The 20,250-nt window shown below is 45.9% G+C and overlaps 2 protein-coding genes across 5 annotated transcripts in view; one reads left to right on the forward strand and one right to left on the reverse strand.

Moving 5' to 3' along the window:
- Positions 1 to 13,069, forward strand: part of LOC134336559 (ADP-ribosylation factor-binding protein GGA3-like) — a 59,823-nt gene extending 46,754 nt beyond the window's left edge. For both annotated transcript variants that reach the window (XM_063030837.1, XM_063030838.1), the window contains 5 exons: positions 2,143 to 2,468; positions 2,935 to 3,119; positions 3,640 to 3,809; positions 3,896 to 4,006; positions 11,040 to 13,069. In XM_063030837.1, the coding sequence (XP_062886907.1) occupies positions 2,143 to 2,468; positions 2,935 to 3,119; positions 3,640 to 3,809; positions 3,896 to 4,006; positions 11,040 to 11,150 (903 nt within the window). In that variant the 3' untranslated portion in view covers positions 11,151 to 13,069. The remainder of the gene's footprint in view (positions 1 to 2,142; positions 2,469 to 2,934; positions 3,120 to 3,639; positions 3,810 to 3,895; positions 4,007 to 11,039) is intronic.
- A 147-nt stretch (positions 13,070 to 13,216) lies between these two features.
- nup85 (nucleoporin 85) overlaps positions 13,217 to 20,250 on the reverse strand; it is a 63,764-nt gene continuing 56,730 nt past the window's right edge. For all 3 annotated transcript variants that reach the window (XM_063030841.1, XM_063030839.1, XM_063030842.1), the window contains 5 exons: positions 16,516 to 16,633; positions 15,567 to 15,667; positions 14,671 to 14,822; positions 13,977 to 14,075; positions 13,217 to 13,435 (listed from right to left, as the gene is read on the reverse strand). In XM_063030841.1, the coding sequence (XP_062886911.1) occupies positions 13,331 to 13,435; positions 13,977 to 14,075; positions 14,671 to 14,822; positions 15,567 to 15,667; positions 16,516 to 16,633 (575 nt within the window). In that variant the 3' untranslated portion in view covers positions 13,217 to 13,330. The remainder of the gene's footprint in view (positions 13,436 to 13,976; positions 14,076 to 14,670; positions 14,823 to 15,566; positions 15,668 to 16,515; positions 16,634 to 20,250) is intronic.

A 20,250-nucleotide genomic window follows, 5' to 3' on the forward strand; every position in this document is an offset into this window, starting at 1 on the left:
TCAGGATGCTGTTCATTGACTATAGCTCAGCATTTAATACCATCATTCCCACAATCCTGATTGAGAAGTTGCAGAACCTGGGCCTCTGTACCTCCCTCTGTAATTGGATCCTCGACTTCCTAACCGGAAGACCACAGTCTGTGCGGATTGGTGATAACATCTCCTCCTCACTGACGATCAACACTGCCGCACCTCGGGTGTGTGTTTAGCCCACTGCTGTACTGTCTATATACACATGACTGTGTGGATAGGAATAGCTCAAATACCATCTACAAATTTGCTGACGATACAACCATTGTTGGTAGAATCTCAGGTGGTGATGAGAAGGCGTACAGGAGTGAGATGGTGGAACTAGTGAAATGGTGCCGCAGCAGTAAGATGAAAGAGCTGATTGTGGACTTCAGGAAGGGTAAAATGAAGGAACACATACCAATCCTCATAGAGGGATCAGAAGTGGAGAGAGTGATCAGCTTCAAGTTCCTGGGTGTCAAGATCTGAGGATCTCACCTGGTCCCAACATATCGATGTAGTCTTAAAGAAGGCAAGACAACGGCTATACTTTATTAGGAGTTTGAAGCGATTTGGCATGCTAAGAAATACACTCAAAAATTTCTATAGTTGTACCATGGAGAGCATTCTGACAGGCTGCATCACTGTCTGGTATGGAGGGGCTACTGCATGGGACAGAAAGAAGCTACAGAGGGTTGTAAATCTAGTCAGCTCCATCTTGGGCACTAGCCTACAAAGTACCCAGGACATCTTTAGGGAGCGGTGTCTCAGAAAGGCAGCGTCCATTATTAAGGACCTCCAGCACCCAGGGCATGTCCTTTTCTCACTGTTACCATCAGGTAGGAGGTACAGAAGCCTGAAGACACACACTCAGCGATTCAGGAACAGCTTCTTCCCCTCTGCCATCCGATTCCTAAATGGAGTTTGAAGCTTTGGACACTACCTCACTTTTTTAAACATACAGTATTTCTGTTTTTGCACATTTTAAAATAATCTATTCAATATACGTAATTGATTTACTTGTTATGGATGCTTATGTGAGAATGCTGTTCTTGGACTAAAGTTCAACTTTCAACACCATAGTAACATCCAGGCTCAACAAGAAGCTTAGAGACCTCGGCTTTGACCCTGCCTTGTGCAGCTGGAGCCTGGACTTCCTGTCAGATCGCCAGCAAGTTGTAGGAGTGGGCTCCCTCACCTCTACCCCTCTTACTCTCAATACAGGAGCCCCTCAGGGCTCTATACTGAGTCCCCTCCTTTACTCCCTGTAAACCCATGACTGTGTCGCCACCCACAGCTCCAATCTGCTAATTAAATTAGCCACTACATTGATTGGCCTTATTTGAAACAATAACGAGGTGGCCTACAGGGAAGAAGTCATCTCTCTAACACAGTGATGTCAAGAAAATAACCTCTCTCTCAATGTCGCAAAAACAAAGGAGCTGGTTGTGAACTACAGGAGGAATGGAGATGGGCTAACCCCTATTGACATCAATGGATCTGGGGTTGAGAGGGTAAACAGCTTTAAGTTCCTCAGCATCCACCTCACCAAGGACCTCACGTGGTCTGTACACACCAGCTGTGTGGTGAAGAAGACACAACAGCGCCTCTTTCACCTCAGACGGTTGAGGAAGTTTGGTATGGGCCCCCAAATCCTAACAACTTTCTACAGGGGCACAATTGAGAGCATCCTGACTGGCTGCATCACTGCCTGGTATGGGAACTGTACCTCTCTCAATCGCAGGACTCTGAGGAGAGTGGTGTGGACAGTCCAGCGCATTTGTAGTTGTGAACTTCCCATGATTCAGGACAATTACAAGGACAGGTGTATAAAAAGGGCCCGTAGGATCACTGGGGACCCAAACCATCCCGACCACAAACTTCCAGCTGCTACCATCTGGGAAGCAGTACTGCAGCATAAAAGCCAGGACCAACAGGCTCCGGGACAGCTTCATCCACCAGCCTCACGCTGATTTGAGTGCACTCTATATTACACTGACTGTTCTATTATAAATCACTATGGTTGCATATTTAGATGGAGATGTAACATAAAGATTTTTACTCCTCATGTATGTGAAAGATGTAAGCAATAAAGTCAATTCAATTCAATTCTAACATGGTTTTCTGTTCCAGATGGACAACAGCACCCTCAACCCCTTCACTGTGCCCCTAGCTCCTGCTGGGAGAAGATCCTCCACAAATCCTGCAACACATTCAGAAGCCAGCATCTTCGAGCAGCCCCCTCCTCACTCTTTCCTGGCTTCCCAGCTCACTCATGCCCCAGCCATGCCTCTCTGTGTGAAAGGCAGTGCAGTGCTGAGTGCGCCTACCCCCTGCCTGCCCGCCCAGTCGCTCTCCCTGTTCCCAGGAGGCTGCGGCTCTGACTCCTCCACCCCGGCGGCGTTCGGCAGCTTCACCCTGAACACCCTGGAGCAGAAACACCGAGAGGAGCTGAGGGGGTGAGCTGCCTCTTTCATTACCGACCACGTGTGCGAGGCATGAGCGTGAAGGATGAGGCGGGAGGCGGGGAGGAAGGGAGGGAATTTGGTAAGAGGAGGTGGTGGTGGAAGACAGGAAGGGAGGGGGAGATGGAGGGAGGAGGTGTCTTGAGGAGAAGAGGAAGGAGGGACAGGAGAGGGAGGGAGGTGGTCGAGGGGAAAGAGGGAGGAGGGGAGAGGGAGAAAGAGGAAGGAGGGACGGTGGGAAAGGGAGGGAGGGGGAAGAGAAATGAGGAAGGGTGGAGGGAGTGGGTGAGAACTGAAAGCAAATACCACTTATCCTTGTTAAAGACACCTCTCCTTACCCTCCTCTGTCTTCCTGTGTGGAGAGGTGATATTGTTTGGGAGGATGACCCAGATAAGGATGGGAGATGCGGTAGAATACTTCTCACAAAGGAAACTTGTCTGTACTTACTTTTGACCCTAGTGCTTCTCGTGTGATGGGTGTGGTGTCTGGGACGGTGGGGGGCAGTGGCCAGTGCACACCCTCGGCAGCTCCTGGAAGCCCCCTGTTTCACTCGCTCTCCCCTCAGCCGGTCAGTCCCCTCCGAACTGGACCACCAGAAGTGTCGCTTGCCAACGTGTTAGTTCCTCTGGAGACCATTAAACCAAGTGAGTATCTCTTATCTCTGCTTCCAGAGCCACACATAAGGGGGAGCTAGGAAAATCTAGTCCAGACGGCAGTGGCAAGAGGTGTCCCATCGCTCCAGCGGAAGGGCCCGTGGTTACCACTCTGTGACTCAGGCTGTACAGGTGATGGCAAAAAGCACAACAGTTCGGGGAAGTGAAACTTGTCGAGACGGGAAATTGATTGTTCGAGAATGTCATGTCCACTGCTTGCATTTCACCTGTACCAAGGGGTGGGAGTGTAGGCCGGGGGCTCCCATGCGGCTGAGAAAGAACAGTGAATTATTTAATTTGACTGTAAGGGAGAAGCAGGTCAGTGGCAAGTGAGAGAAAGAATGAGGAGGTGGATAAACTGAGCCAGCTGGTGATGTCCATTCAGAAACAGCCCGGGAAAACACGTGAAGTTGTAAGGAAATGTTGTTTGGACGGGATCGTGATCAAGATCATGCTGAATGGCTTCTTGTGCAGTATAATTCAGTGAATGCCGTATGTGCTGTCATCCCAGGTAGTGTTCTGCCAGTGACTGCGTATGACAAGAACGGCTTCAGGATCCTGCTACACTTTGCGAAGGACTGCCCCCCAGCCAGGCCGGATGTGCTGGTCATAGTCATTTCCATGATCAACACCTCGCCCCTGCCCGTCACCAACATCGTACTGCAGGCCGCCGTACCCAAGGTAAGGAGCCCCATTCCACGTCAGCACCCACAAACACATTCCCCTCTGCAGCTCCCTGTGATAATGGACTGACTGTTTCTCCTCAGACAATGAAAGTGAAGTTACAGCCTCCGTCAGGGACCGAACTGGCTCCATTTAATCCCATCCTGCCTCCAGCCGCCATCACCCAAGTCATGCTACTGGCAAACCCATTAAAGGTAGGTCCTGTCCTGATCAGTGTGTGCTGTTCTTGTGGATAGAGGGGTGTGTGTGTGAATACATTTCTAGCTCTTATTCTGCCCATGTATGTTAGGATATACTGTATGTCATTGTCATTACATTGCAGGAGGCTATTCACCCCATTAAAAGCATTCTCTCTACTTAGAGCAGTCCAGACCATCCCATTCCCTTGTATTATCCCCACGGCCCTACTTCCCCCAGGAGTTGATCCAATATATTTTAAGACCATTGATTCTCCAGACCTTTGTAAGGAGTGAAATCCAGCTGGAACCACTGCCTCTCTGCAACGGTTCTTCCTTGTACTTTGTATCTATGGTCCAAAACCTGCAAACTCTACCACAGCCAACTCCTTGTAACATCGGCTGTTCTCTACCTGTGCCGGGCTGGTACCACTCCTTTCAAATCTCCCTTGAGCCTCAGCCTACAGTGTAAGGGGAACAACTTCACTAATTCCAGTCTAACCGTACAGTTGAAATCTCTTCTCTGTGGAAGCAATCAGGTAATGGACCTACACATTCTCCCTTAAGTGTAGTTACCGGCTGTGCTCCAGTTATGGTCAATCCATAGCTTTATTCAACTTGCTCCTTTTGCACTCTCTGCTGGTATTTATGAAGCTTTCTAACTTCTCTCTCAGTAAGTCCTTACAGATTGATGTGCATGAACCCAGGCCCATCCCTTCTTTCTAAATAGACGAGCTTGCGTTTTTCTGTATAAAGCTCTGTCTATCACTTGCCTATCCACTCAGTTTTGACCATCCTGCAGGTGATATCATTACCATTCACCTCTTTGCTAGGTTTGGTGCTATCAACCAAATTTATTTTAAAATTCCACTCTCTATTCCAATGTTGAGTCATTTATGCATATTAATAGACAGTATTTGTCCTGGCCATTAGCACGATTCACTGCTTTCTGCCCAAGGTGATGCTGAACCTACTCAATCAGCCTTTGTGTGATATTTCATCAAGCACATTCTTAAAATGTACAGATGTAACATCTATGCTTCCCTTCATCTACCTTCTCAACAAACAATTGAAAGGTTGTGGTACATATTGGTACCCACGATATAGACAGGAAAAGGGAGGAAGTCCTGACAGCAGACTACAGGGAGTTAGGAAGTTGAGAAGCAGGAACTCAAAGGTAGTAATCTCAGGATGTGGCCTGTGGCACATAACAGTGAGAATAGGAACAGAGTGAGATGGAGGATAAGTGTGTGGCTAACAGATTGTAGCAGGGGGCAGGGATTCAGATTTCTGGATCATTGGGACCTCTTTTGGGGCAGGAATGACCTGTACAAAAAGGACGGGTTGCACTTAAATCCCAGGGGGACCAATATCCTGGCGGGGAGGTTTGCTAAGGCTGTTGGGGAGAATTTAAACTAGAATTGCTGGGGCGTGGGAACCAAACTGAAGAGACTAAGAAAGAGGCAATTGGGTCACAATTAGAGAAAGCTTGGAGACGGTGCAAGGGGGGGGGGGATAGGCAGGTGTTAGAGAAAGGGACACGCTCAGACCGATGGGTTACAATGTGTCTATTTTAATGCAAGGAATATTATGAACAAAGCGGATGAGTTTAGAGCGTGGATCATTACTTGGAGCTATGATGTTGTGGCCATTACAGAGACTTGGATGGTTCAGGGACAGGAAAAGTTACTTTGAGTGCCAAGCCTTAGATGTTTCAGAAAGGACAGGGAGGGAGGCAAAAGAGGTGGAGGCATGGCACTGTTGATCAGAGATAGTGTCACAGCCATAGAAAAGGAGGAAGACATGGAGGGATTGTCTACGGAATCTGTGTGGGTGGAGTTAGAAACAGGAAGGGGTCAATAACTCTACTGGGTGTTTTTTATAGACCACCCAATAGTAACAGGGAAATCGGAGAGCAGATACAGAGACAGATTCTGGAAAGGTGTAATAATAAAAGGGTTGTCGTGGTGGGAAATTTGGGAACAGCTTCTTTCCAACTGTGATAAGGCTGCTGAACGGATCCTGACCCGGATCTGGGTCGTACCCTCCAAATATCCAGACCTGCCTCTTGGTTTTTTTTTTGCACCACCTTACTTTCCCTTTTCTATTTTTTATTTATGATTTATAATTTAAATTTTTATTATATTTACTATCGACTTGTACTCCAGGGAGCACGAAGCGCAGAATCAAATATCGCTGTGATGATTGTATGCTTTAGTATCAATTGCTTGGCTACAATAAAGTAATAAAATTTTAATTTCCCAAGTATCAATTGGCATCTCCCTAGAGTGAGGGGTTTAGATGGGGTGGAGTTTGTTAGGTGTGTTCAGGACGGTTTCTTGACACAATATGTAGATAAGCCTACAAGAGGAGAGGCTGTACTTGATTTGGTATTGGGAAATGAACCTGGTCAGATGTCAGATCTCTCAGTGGGAGAGCATTTTGGAGATAGTGATCACAATTCTATCTCCTTTACCATAGCATTGGAGAGGGATAGAAACAGACAAGTTAAGAAAGAGTTTAATTGGAGTAAGGGGAAATATGAGGCTATCAGGCAGGAACTTGGAAGCATAAATTGGGAACAGATGTTCTCAGGGAAAGGTACGGAAGAAATATGGTAAATGTTCAAGGGATATTTGTGTGGAGTTCTGCATAGGTATGTTCCAATGAGACAGGGAAAGGAACTGTGGTGTACAAAGGCTGTTGTAAATCTAGTCAAATAGAAAAGAAGAGCTTACAAAAAGTTCAAAAAACTAGGTAATGATAGAGATCTAGAAGATTATAAGGTTAGCAGGAAGGAGCTTAAGAAAGAAATTAGGAGAGTCAGAAGGGACCTTGGCAGACAGGAATAAGGAAAACCCCAAGGCATTCTACAAGTATGTGAAGAACAAGAGGATAATTCATGAGAGAATAGGACCAATCAAGTGTGACAGTGGGAAAGTGTGTATGGAACTGGAGGAAATAGCAGAGGTACTTAATGAAAACTTTACTTCAGTATTCACTATGGAAAAGGATCTTGGCGATTGCAGGGATAACTTACAGCAGACTGAAAAGCTTGAGCATGTCGATATTAAGAAAGAGGAAAGCATGAAGTTGGATAAGTCACTGAGACCGGATGAGATATACCCCAGGCTAATGTGGGAGGCCAGGGAGGAGATTGCTGAGCCTCTGGCGATGATCTTTGCATCATTAATGGGGACAGGAGAGGTTCTGGAGGATTGGAGGGTTGTGGATGTTGTTCCATTATTCAAGAAAGGGAGTAGAGATAGCCCAGAAAATTATAGACCAGTGAGTCTTACTTCAGTGGTTGGTAGGTTGATGGAGAAGATCCTGAGAGGTAGGATTTATGAACACTTGGAGAGGCATAATATGATTAGGAATAGTCAGCATAACTTTGTCAAAGGCAGGTCATGTTTTACGAGCCTGATTGAATTTTTTGAGGATGTGACTAAACACATTGAAGGTAGAGCAGTAGATGTAGTGTATATGGATTTCAGCAAGGCACTTAACAAGGTACCCCATGCAAGGCTTATTGAGAAAGTAAGGAGGCATGGGATCCAAGTGAACATTGCTTTCTGGACCCAGAACTGGCTTGCCCACACAAGGCAAAGAGTGGTTGTAAACGAGCCATATTCTGTATGGAGGTCAGTGACCAGTGGTGTGCCTCAGGGATCTGCTCTGGGATCCTTTCTCTTCGTGATTTTTATAAATGACCTGGATGAGGAAGTGGAGGGATGGGTTAGTAAGTTTGCTGATGACACAAAGGTTGGGGGTGTTGTGGATAGTGTGGAGAGCTGTCAGAGGTTACAGCAGGACATTGATAGGATGCAAAACTGGGCTGAGAAGTGGCGGATGGAGTTCAACCCAGATAATTGTGAGATGGTTCATTTTGGTAGGTCTAGTATAATGGCAGAATATAGTATTAATGGTAAGACTCTTGACAGTGTGGAGGATCGCAGGGATCTTGGGATCGGAGTCCATAGGACACTCAAAGCTGCTGCGCAGGTTGACTCTGTGGTTAGGAAAGCATACGGTGCATTGGCCTTCATCAACCATGGGATTGAGTTTAGGAGCCGAGAGGTAATGTTGCAGCTGTATAGGACCCTGGTCAGACCTCACTTGGGAGTACTGTGCTCAGTTCTGGTCGCCTCACTACAGGAAGGGTGCAAAGGAGATTTACAAGAATGTTGCCTAGATTGGGGAGCATGCCTTATGAGAATAGGTTGAGTGAACTCTGCTTTTTTTTTGGAGTGACGGAGGATGAGAGGTGACCTGATCGAGGTGTATATGATTGATGAGAGGTTTTTTCCCAGGGCTGAAATGGTTGCCACAAGAGGACCCAGGTTTAAGTTGCTTGGAAGTAGTACAGAGGAGATGTCAGGGGTAAGTTTTTTATGCAGAGAGTGGTGAGTGTGTGGAATGGGCTGCCGGCGACGGTGGTGGAGGCAGATACAATAGGGTCTTTTAAGAGACTCCTGAACAGGTACATGGAGCTTAGAAAAATAGAGGGCTATTAGAGGGCCTAGGTAATTTCTAAGGTGATGACATGTTCGGCACAACTTTGTGGGCCGAAGGGCCCGTATGATGCTATAGGTTTTCTACGTTTCTAATTCATTTAGTCAAACAGAAACTGCCTTTTACAAATACTGTTTCCCCTAATTGAATTGAATTGACTTTATTTCTTACATCCTTCATATACATGAGGAGTAAAAATCTTTACGTTACATCTGTCTAAATGTGCAATTTATAGTAATTTATAATAAATAGTATGTACAACAGGACAGTCAATATAACATAGAAATACAGTTGTGTAAGCATGAACTAATCAGTCTGATAGCCTGCTGGAAGAAGTTGTCCCGGAGCCTGTTGATCCTAGCTTTTATGCTGCAGGACTGTTTTCCTGGATGGTAGCAGCTGGAACAGTTTGTGGCCTTCGGGCCCTTTTTACACACCTGTCTTAGTAAATGTCCTGAATAGTGGGAAGTTCATATCTACAGATGTACTGGGCTGTCCGCACCACTCTCTGCAGAGTCCTGCGATTGAGGGAAGTACAGTTCTCATACCAGGCAGTGATGCAGCCAGTCAGGATGCTGTCAATTGTGCCCCTGTAGAAAGTCCCTAGGATTTGGGGACTCTTGTCAAACTTCCTGAACCGTCTGAGGTGAAAGAGGCGCTGTTGTGCTTTTTTCACCACACAGCCCGTATGTACAGACCACATGAGGTCCTCGTGAAGTGGATGCCGAGGAACTTAAAGCTGTTCACCCTCTCAACCCCAGATCCATTGATGTCAATAGGGGTTAGCCCATCTCCATTCCTGCTGTAATCCACAACCAGCTCCTTTGTTTTTGCGACATTGAGGGAGAGGTTGTTTTCTTGACACCACTGTGTCAGAGTCATGACTTTTTCCTCTGTAGGCTGCCTCATTATTACTTGAGATTAGGCCAATCAGTGTAGTGTCGTCAGCAAATTTAATTAGCAGATTGGAGCTGTGGGTGGTAACAGAGAGTAAAGGAGAGTAATCTGAGTGTACGTTAATGTTTTCCCGATTTTGATTCCAAAACCTCCCATCATCGCTAAGCCGGTCACCCTGTAGCTGCCAGTAATGTCACTGCATTCTTTCTCAAATGAAGGAAGATTGGAAGACCTTCTCCAATCTCTTCGCTGAACAAGCGGAAGTGGAGGATGTCTGAGCCAGATGACTTACTCCCTCTAAACATGGCAGAGTTTCCAGTATGTCCTGTCCTGCCTACTCGTCTAACCTCACCTGTGGTCTCTGCACTCTCTCTACTTTTTTTTCAGTATCTCTTTTCAGTAAACACAGGTATAGACTATTCATTCCAACATGCCCTGTACTTCTGAGCTTCAGATTTTGTTTGCTAAATCCCAGCCCTTACCAACTGCTTACTGTTTTCATGCCAGTGAATTGCCACATTTCACTGTCTCTTTGCCAGCACAATTCTCCCCACTGCCTCCGTCAACTTACAGTACTGAACCGGTTTCCCCGTTCAGGACCCACTTGCTGTGCTCACACACCCTCTGTTTCATTATACTTTCTCTCTTACAGTACTGAACCGGTTTCCCCCTTCAGGACCCACCTGCCATGCCTACACACACTTGATTGTACTCAGCAACTACTTCATCAGTTTTCCTGTCAATTTTTGATTCCATTTTACACTGATTACACCTTTGTTGATCAGACTGCAGGAAAGGTGGTCTACTTTAGATTGTTCTGTCCTTCAACGGCTAATGTACCCACTGTGTGCACCCACTGACTCCTGATCTAGTGTCACACACTTCATTCCCAAGTACTGGATCCAGCAACTGGACCAAGGTGAAGCTGACCACAGGCGTGCTTGTACCCACGTTCCTGGAATTTCTCTCCCTCCTTTCCTCTTATTGTAAAGTTACCTACAAAATATCAAGAGGGTTGTGGTCTACACCAGCTAGTGTTTGAACTTGTAATTTCCTTGCAGATTTGTTCCTGTTTACTCTCCTACTTTCTGATAGTGTAATCAAACTCTTTTTGCTTCTTAGTTCTAATCAAGGGCTCCACTCCTTCTAACTTCTTCCTTCCTCCCTCAGTTTTGCCAGGCTACCTCTCTTTCTCCTTTCCTATCTTTTCTGAGTATTATATGGCTCACCATTTTAGTCTATTCTGTTATGGTTCTGTAGCTGTTTGTATTTCTAGCTGACCATTTGTATTCAGTATACTTGGACACATGCAATATGAACCCACTTTCCTATTCTACAAACTCTTCCTTATCCCTCCAGTTTAATATGGTATGACTTTTCAGTCTGTTGCTATCAGAAATCTCACTGCTGAATGTATCTATCCACCCCCCCCCCCCATAAGCTTGCTTTCCTGAGATGCCATCTGTAGCCACCCCTCCTACCCCAGGCCTCAAGCCACTCTCTGATCCTCCTTCCTTTCTGATTTCTTGTAGCACCAGGATTAATCCAGAGGTGACTGTCTTTGGGGTTTTCTTTAAACTGAGTTCAGGCGTTGTCAGGCTGGTCTTCACTATGCCTCCTCATATATTTGTGTCTCTAGGAGAAGGTGCGTCTGAGGTACAAGCTGACTTTTGCAATGGGACATCAGATCTGCTCGGAGCTGGCTGAAGTGGACCAGTTCCCCCCAGCTGAGAAGTGGGGAAGCCTCTGACCCCCACAGTCACAGCTCGTTTCCAGTAACAGTGAACTTGAACACAGTTTCCACTGAAGCACTGTGTTATCTGTTTTGTCTGAAGTTTCAGGAAGTGATGAAGGAACATATTTGAAGGTGTGGAAATGGGTTGATGTCTTCCACAGGACTCGAGTCTTGTCACTGCCACTGTTCTTCTGTCACACAGTGTCCATGTCTCATTCTGTTCTCCAGACACTCCAGCCGAAAATGGCAAAAGCATGCTGCACCCTTCACCCATTTACTGATCAGCTACACTTCACAAGCGACACCTACGTACGGCTGAGTTCACCAAACACAACCAGGTTGCTGGCCTGAATTCTCTTAATGATTGAGATCCCTGCTCCTGGATTTCACCTGGCTCCGGCAATTCCAAGATCCTGCACTTGAAGAATTAGGCTGTAGTGCCCCTGTATTTAATCACCATCACTGCCATGGTTAAGGTCCAAGAAGGTGACCAGCACCTGGTCTGAAAAATGTTGGACATACTCAGCAGGTCAGATAGTTTCTGTAGAGAGTGAGGCAGAGTAAACATTTGGATCAAAAAGATACTGAAATATAACAGGAAATTGGCACCTGGCTGATACCCTAACTGTTTCTTTCTACAGAAACTGACATGCTGAGTATTTCAAGCATTTTCTGTTTTTATGAACCTGCAGGTTGATGACTATTCATCAGAATTGGAAAGTTTAATATTACAGGTACAGGCAATGACCAAAGAGATAGTGGTGTGACCATGAAAGTCAACAGATGGCTCTGGTGGATCAGCACCAAACAGCACTGTACTGAGGGTTGGATCTAAAGGCTTTAAAAAGTCTCATCAAAAGATTGGCTCTTATTCCTTAAAGCTACATTGACTCTGCATTTTAATGCAGCTCAGAAGGCAGAGGGGTTAGTGGGACTGAAAAGGAAACTGTTGGTAACGTAGGGAAAGAGGCTGTGACTTTGGCCTCTGGATTAAATGTGATGTCAGTAACCTGCCAACAGACCTGCACATCCTGTTTAGATCCCTCAGACTGAGGCTGTGCTTTCATATCTTTCTTCACCCAAATATTGTGGAATTATCTCTACATATTTGAGGTGATTCTGAAATTAACTGAGCATTAAATAAGGGAAAACTGAGCATTAAATAAGGGAAACTTTAATTTTGCTTTCCTGCATTGAGGGAGTTGGTTACAGTGCCACCTGCTGTTCCAAGCTGCCCGGACCCCAACTCCTGTGGACAGGACACCCACCAAACCCACAGGATCTATTCCCTGCACCGTTGCACTGCTGAGCTCTTAGATTGCACAGTAGCATTTATTGATAAATGTTCCATCCACCTAAGTTAAGCCGTAAGGATTTGTTCTATAGAAAACTGGTTCAGTCTTCCTCACCCCTACCCTGAAGCACCCTCCTCCCCTAAATGCTTTGACAATGTGTGACATGTCACAGTGCTCGGAGATACAGGCACTTATCGCTCCCAGTGCTGTCACAAGTTGTTGCTGCTCTGTATAATGTATTTATTGTTCAAGATTTCATTCTTGAAACTGTCCTGCATCCAGTGCAGTTTGTGTTCTAACTCAAATTTTAGAAGTGTTATTTTTAAATTCTAAGCTGTTGTTTCCTGCATGATAAATTTATCTTTACATCTTCCTGATTTCCAGAAATTTTCTCCCAGTCTGTGGTTGATATTTATATTTATGGTCTTATTTTGATTGGCTACAGGTAGACAAGGCACCAGAAATGAATTTAACAACAAAGGTAAAGCCACTGCCTGACAGCTATGGTGACCCAGTGCAGTGCTAACCTGTGATGCTGTCAGTGTGGAGTGTGCACGATCACCACTGGCTGCTCCAGATGAGTTAGCAGACACAGTGGTTGTATTCAGGGCAGTCTCTGCGACTAGTTTACCATGGGAATTACTGCTGTCCAACTGCAGCACTAAATAATCAAAGGTGAAAAGTGGACTGGGGCAGCGGGAGAACACGGATGGATAGTGTACTTCAGCATCAGACTGACTAAGCACAAGAGACAGCAGAAGACAGATGCCAATGAGAAATGCAGAAGAAACCATCACTACCTTTGAACTAGAAAGCATTTTAATGTGCAAATTTTACACTGGATTCAAAACAAACAGGAAAATTAAACCTTAGTTACAAGACCAGGCTGCCCACCCACTTTCAAGATCCTTGACGAGTTCCTTCATGGATGATGGCTTTAGCCAAATTGCGAGTGAAGGCTAATCGAAGGAGGTTCAGTTTTGTGATCTCCACATCATCCTCGCCCTAGAACAATACACAATGGGGTCAGCGTTATCTTTAGAAGGTTGACTGGGCATGGGGCCCTAAGTGAAAGCCAAGCTCAGGGCTGTCCAGGGGCTGCTCTTTAACCTGGACAATGGGTCAGCATCCACCTAGTGCACCCAACACCCACAGGGCACATTTCCCAGCAGGGAACCCTACATGCGGAACCATTTTCTTTAGTAGTGGGCATCCCAGAGCAAAGTTTTAGGAATAGGCTATCAGGGAACAAAGTGTAATGTAAGGTCAGAACACTCTGCTAGCATCAATTGAAGTCAAGGTCATCAGGATGTATGGTAGAGAACTGAGGTGCACCGTTTTAAACAAAAACTTGGGAGTGTCATATAAAAAAATGAGTGGTGGTGAAATATCAGGGAATTCTATCACAGTGCCAGTGAGCAGACTGATTCTGACAGAACACATTCGAGAGTTTGAGTAGCCTCCTGTTCAACTACATGCCAGAAATCACTCCTTTGTACTTCCACCTGATGGGTGGTAGCAAGAGTGTTTTTGGTCCATGCCTTACCGACATTGCTTGTGCCACCTTCTCTCTCTCCATCTCATCTGCTGTCACATCCTCTAGGCAATGCATGAGCTCATAGGTTTGTTCGGTGGAGAAAATAACCTGCCCAGGAGAAACAAAGCAAATGACATTACACAAGATGTTCAAGTCATAGTGTTATACCTGTGCTCTACCGCCAGCATTCTGTCCATCTGACAGCTGGACCTCAATTTCAACATGCTCAGTAAATCTTGAAGCCCCGTACATCGTAATCAAGGACAAATCAAGAAATCATCACATTATGTTTCATATTAAATTCTCTTAATACCACATCCATGTGAAGAATGTTAGTACTGGAAAGGGAACACATCACCCCCCAGGACAGGTACAGCTTGAAGCATAATTCATAATTTACTTAGGAGTTAAAGCACTTATACTGTTTCATCAACTGCATTAAAACGGAGTAGAGATACCGAGAAGGCAGTTTTGATTACCCAAGGAGTGATGAGTCACTGTGTAAGACCAAAACCACCCCAACTCAGCCCCTCCTACTAGACTTTCAATAACAGGGATGACTGCAGGTTGGGCAACTTTCTCAAACTCTACTTAAACCAATCCCCACGAGCTGGGCTTGCATTAGGACGTGTAAACATGGTAGATGAAGAGGGTTACAGTCCGCACTCCACGCTGATCTGTTCTCACTCATGTCGTGACCCACCTCTTTCTGTTCCATGAGGGGAAGTGCGTCCAGGAGCAGTGTCATCCAAAAGCTGCGTGGGGCAATGCGGGCAGTCATCAGCAGCAGCAGCAGCCTGGCAGCCTCCGCAAACCGCATCTCCCCATACAACTTGTGAAACTCACAGTACTTCCCTGTCGATCGAAGACATGGAACAGGAAACACACTGATGAATATAGTGCTCTAGAGAAGCCTCACCTACCCCTCTTTGCAAAACGGCTTCCCTCATGCAATGAGCTTCTCAATCTTCAATACCAAACCATCTGCGTTTCACTTTCTCAAGAAATCAGCTCTCAGGTAAGAGCTCTGAGCTCCAGAGCAGCAGGGGTTTCTACAGAATCTTCTCCTCATCCCGACCTCACCCATTTTACTGGTCACTTTAACCATCCCCTGACTGTAATACTCTATCTTCATTCGCCTCACAAACCAGCCCTATGTTAACCTGCGCTTGGGTAGTATCCAGCAGTCATCTTTCCACTCTCAGGGAAGCTGCTCAGAAAACTCAAAGCTTTAAAGCTTTAAATGTTTCTGAGTCATTAGATAAGAACATAAAAGAAGAGACCAGCTGTCCCTTGAGATTACTCTGCCATTTAATGAGATCACAGGAAAAAACTTAAAACAAGGAATGGGGAGGAGGCAGGGTCACTAAAAGGGACAATGAAACATCCTTAGCAAACAGGCTTAAGGAAATCCCCAAGGACTGTATAGATGTATTAACTACCGTCTTGTTTTAGGGACAGATTAGGATTACTCAGGGGCTGGAGCAAGAGGAAATGGGAGAGATACTACATGAATACTTTGTATTTATTGGTTTTCACTGGTGGTCTGGTTGTACCAGGAAACTGAGGGTCAATTGCACTGGGAGACTGTCCACTTACCCAGGAAGGTGAGCCGGTCACTCAACAGCATTGACGAACCCAAGTTGCTGATCAAGTCAAAGTCGGAAAAGCTCCCATTATTTGAATAATCCTGCAGTAACCTACAAATAAACCAGACTTATAGTTAAAACAAATTACTGCAGTCTGCAAATTACCATTCCACTGGCTGAAGGAACCCGGGTTAAAAACATTCATGCTGTCAGCCACAGCATAGAATTCCTGGAACCGTTACTCTGACACATGGTAGCAATGTTACACCTACTGCCTCACACCACCTGAAATGGACGTCCACATACTTATCCCGAGAGCACCTGACGCCTCCTTCAGTGTCTAAAGTCCCTCACGACAGATTAGTGACAGGGACTTGGCACTGTTGGAGTAGTGAGGAACTCGCCCGTCACTGAGGAAGGGACATGCGTCTGTCGACTACTCCTTCACGACCTTGACCAAGGTGGCTGATGGGCTGCAACAGCCTTCAGAGCATAGAGGGGAGGGCCGACCCTCAGCTGAACAGTCACCTTCAGAGCATAGAGGGGAGGGCCGACCCTCAGCTGAACAGTCACCTTCAGAGCATAGAGGGGAGGGCCGACCCTCAGCTGAACAGTCACCTTCAGAGCATAGAGGGGAGGGCCGACCCTCAGCTGAACAGTCACCTTCAGAGCATAGAGGGGAGGGCCGACCCTCAGCTGAACAGTCACCTGCAGGGCATCAGGTCAGAGAACAGACAGCAAGCCTCATGGCTCTTGTGACCAGTCCACAATAGGTATACAGCACTGCGGAGTCTGCCACATGTTTAGTGATGCCTTCTATAGTCTGAAAGCCTGCCAGCAGCTACTGCACGAACCAGTCAGTGAATACTGTAGTTCCACCTGGGTCAACCTCGAAACACTGGGAAAATGAGGGCAGTACCTCTGGCTGCTCTCCAAGCTCGCCACCAACATTCACAGACCTGTCAGAGATGAGAGTTGCGAAGGAGGAGTCTTTAGCTCGAACACTCCAGGACAGTGCCGATCCCAGTCGGTTGCTGCGCATCGCTTTCATGGCCATGATTTTACAGATGCTCCTTACTGCGGAAAGATCCACACAATCACCATGTGAGAGGGAGAGAGCAGGCTGAAATCAAAGGCCTCTGGCCTGGGCAGGGAGTTGGTTGGGAGGCAGACAGCAAGGGTGGGGCCTGCAGAGATTCAGAGGGACAAAATGAGATTAAATGGTATCAGTGGTAAAGGACATGAGATTGGATGGGACAATGCAGATTGATGTTCTGGTAGAGTAAGGGGAAGGTAAGTCAAAGGTTTGAGTATAGGAGTTGGGATGTCATGTAGCATTTGTACAAGATGTAGGCGAGGCTACATTTGGAATATTGTATTCTGTTTTGATGTTGCCCTAACACAGAAAACCAACAGCACAATACAGGTCCTTCAGCCCACAAAGCTGTGCCGAACATGTCCCTACCTTAGAACTACCTAGGCTTACCCACATCCCTCTATTTCCATGTCCATGTCCCCATCCAGGAGTCTCTTAAAAGACCCTATCGTTTCCACCGCCGCTGGCAGCCCATTCCACACACTCACCACTCTCTGCGTAAAAAAACTTACCCCTGACATCTCCTCTGCACCTACTTCCAAGCACCTTAAACCTGTGCCCTCTCGTGCTAACCAACAATTGCTGCAGGATAGTAAAACCAAAATCAAAGTGATCCGTATGCAAGTTCGGAAAGTGATACAGGCAGATGAAATGCAAGTAGACATCATAAAACTACAAACGTTTGTAAATACGTGTAGAGACACACCTGAAACACAGGAGACTGCTGGATGGCTTATAGAGGGCATAAAATTATTAGTGGCATTGAAGGGTAAAGGCAGTCTTCTTCCCAGTGAAAAAGGGAATCAAAAACTAGAGAGTATAGGTTTAAGGTGAGAGTGTAAAAAGTTTGAAGGGACCTGAGAGACAACTTCTTCACACAGATGGTGAGTAAACGTAACAAGCTGCTGGAGGAGGTTCAGGCAGAAACAATAACATGCAAAAAGTATTCTGACATCAGAAGTTCATGGATAGGAAGGGTTTCAGAGTAATGGGATTAGTTTCTCAGGCACTATGGTCCTATGATCCTACCATTAATCCTGTATTCTACCTTCATATTCGACATCCTAACATGAGTTACACTTCTCCAAGCTGAACTCCATCTGCCACTTCTGCAACCTGTCACTGCCCCCCAGTAATCTATGATAACCTTCTGCACTATCCACAACTCCAAAAACCTTTGCGTCACCTGGAAACATACTAAGTCACTCTATCGCTTTCTCATCCAAGTCATTTATAGAAATTAGAAAGAGCAGGGGTCCCAGAACACAACCCTACAGACCACCACTGGTCACCCACCTCCAGACAGAATACTCTCCATCTACAAACAACTTCTGCCTTCTTTGGGCAAGCCAATTCTGTATTCACACAGTCATGTTTCCCTGGATCCCAAGCCTCCTGAATTACTGAATGAGCCTACCATGGGGAACCTCATCAGGCCCACTGCTCAACCTACAACGTGCTTTGTCACATCCTCTAAGATTTCAATCAGGCTCATGAGGAATGATCTACCCTGTGCTTGTCCAAATGCTCATAATTCCTGTCTCTAAGAATCTTCTCCAATATTTTGCCCACTACTGAAAACAGCTCACTGGTCTATAATTATTAGGGTTATCACTATTACATTTCTCAAACAAAGGAGTAATATTTGCCACTCTCCAGTCATCTGGTACTAATCCTGTGGCCAGTGAGAATACAAAGATCATTGCCAAAGGTGCAGCATTCTGTTCCCTTGCTTCCTATGGTAACCTGGGGTATATCCCATCCAGCCCAGGGACTTGCATATCTTAATATTTTTCAGAAGTTCCAGCACATCCCCTTTAATGCTGACACATTCTAGCATATCAGCCTGCTTGACCCTGCCCTCACGAATGTCAAGGTCACTCTCACTGGTGAATACTGTGTTCTATGAGTGGTACGATTGGGTGTCGAGATGGATCATTCTGGAAGGGAACATCATTAAGCACTGGCAGTCAGGGTAAAATTCTGCCTGCTGAAGAACATTGGGTTTAATGTACAGTTCGTACCCAGCAGGAGCAAGGAGAGTGAGAGATGGTACCAACCTAACTGATAACTAGGTACCATATGCCAGTGAGGGTAGAAACAGGATGATTTGGCAGATAAAAGTGTGGCTGAGAAGCTGGCGCAGGGGGCAGGACTTCATGTTCTTGGACTATTGGGATCTCTTGGAGAGGGGAGGTATGACCTGTACAAAAGGGATGGGTTGCACCTGAACCCAATGGGGGCCAATATTCTCGTGGGCAGGTTTGTTAGAGCTATTGGGGAGGGTATAAACTAATTTGGCAGGAGATGGGAACTGGAGTGAATTGACTCAGGATCGTATCGATGGTTTAAAAAAAAGCAAACATAGAAACATAGAAAATAGGTGCAAGAGTAGGCCATTCAGCCCTTCGAGCCTGCACCACCATTCAGTACAATCATGGCTGATCATCCAACTCAGAACCCTGTACCTGCCTTCTCTCCATACCCCCTGATCCCTTTAGCCACAAGGGCCATATCTAACTCCCTCTTAAATATAGCCAATGAACTGGCCTCAACTGTTTCCTGTGGCAGAGAATTCCACAGATTCACCACTCTCTGTGTGAAGAAGTTTTTCCTCATCTCGGTCCTAAAAGGCTTCCCCTTTATCCTTAAACTGTGACCCCTCGTTCTCGACTTCCCCAACATCGGGAACAATCTTCCTGCATCTAGCCTGCCCAATCCCTTTAGAATTTTATACTTTTCATTAAGATCCCCCCTCAATCTTCTAAATTCCAGCAAGTATAAGCCTAGTCGATCCAGTCTTTCATCATATGAAAATCCTGCATACAAAGATAGCATACAGTCAGTCTCTCAGGAAGGGCAGGCAGATGATAGGCCAAAATTACAGCCAGCATGGTGAGTATCAGTGCATTAGGGACGCAGAATCAAGAAGGGTAGCAAATGCTCACTCAAAGTGTTGTATCTCAATGCACGGAGTAGAAGAAATAAGGTGGGGATCTTCTTGCACTTTTACAGATTATTGGTATGATGTTGTGGCCATCACTGAATTGTAGCTGAAGGATGGTTGTAGTTGGGAGCTGACTGTCCAAGGTCACACAATGTATCGGAGGGATAGGAAGGTAGGCAGAGGGAGTCTGCTGGTAAAGAATGGCATAAAATCAGTAGAAAGATATGACATTGGATCAGAAAATGTTGAATCCTTGTGGGTTGAGTTAAGAAACTGCAAGGGTAACAGTACCCTGAGGACAGTTATATACAGGTCTCTAAACAGTAGCTGGAATGTGGACCACAAATTACAACAGGAAATAGCAAAAGTGCATCAAAAGGGCTATGTTATAATAGTCACAAGAGATTTCAACACGCAGGTTGACTGAGAAACATAGAAAACCTACAGCACAATACAAGCCCTTCAGCCCACAAAGCTGTGCCGAACATGTCCTTACCTCAGAAATTACCTAAGCTTACCCATAGCCCTCTATTTTTCTAAGCTCCATGTACCTGTCCAGGAGTCTCTTAAAAGACCCTATTGTATCCGCCTCCACCACCATTGCCGGCAGCCCATTCCACTCTGGCTGTAAAAAACTTACCCCTGACATCT

Source organism: Mobula hypostoma, chromosome 22, assembly GCF_963921235.1.
Source record: "Mobula hypostoma chromosome 22, sMobHyp1.1, whole genome shotgun sequence".
NCBI lineage: Eukaryota > Metazoa > Chordata > Chondrichthyes > Myliobatiformes > Myliobatidae > Mobula > Mobula hypostoma.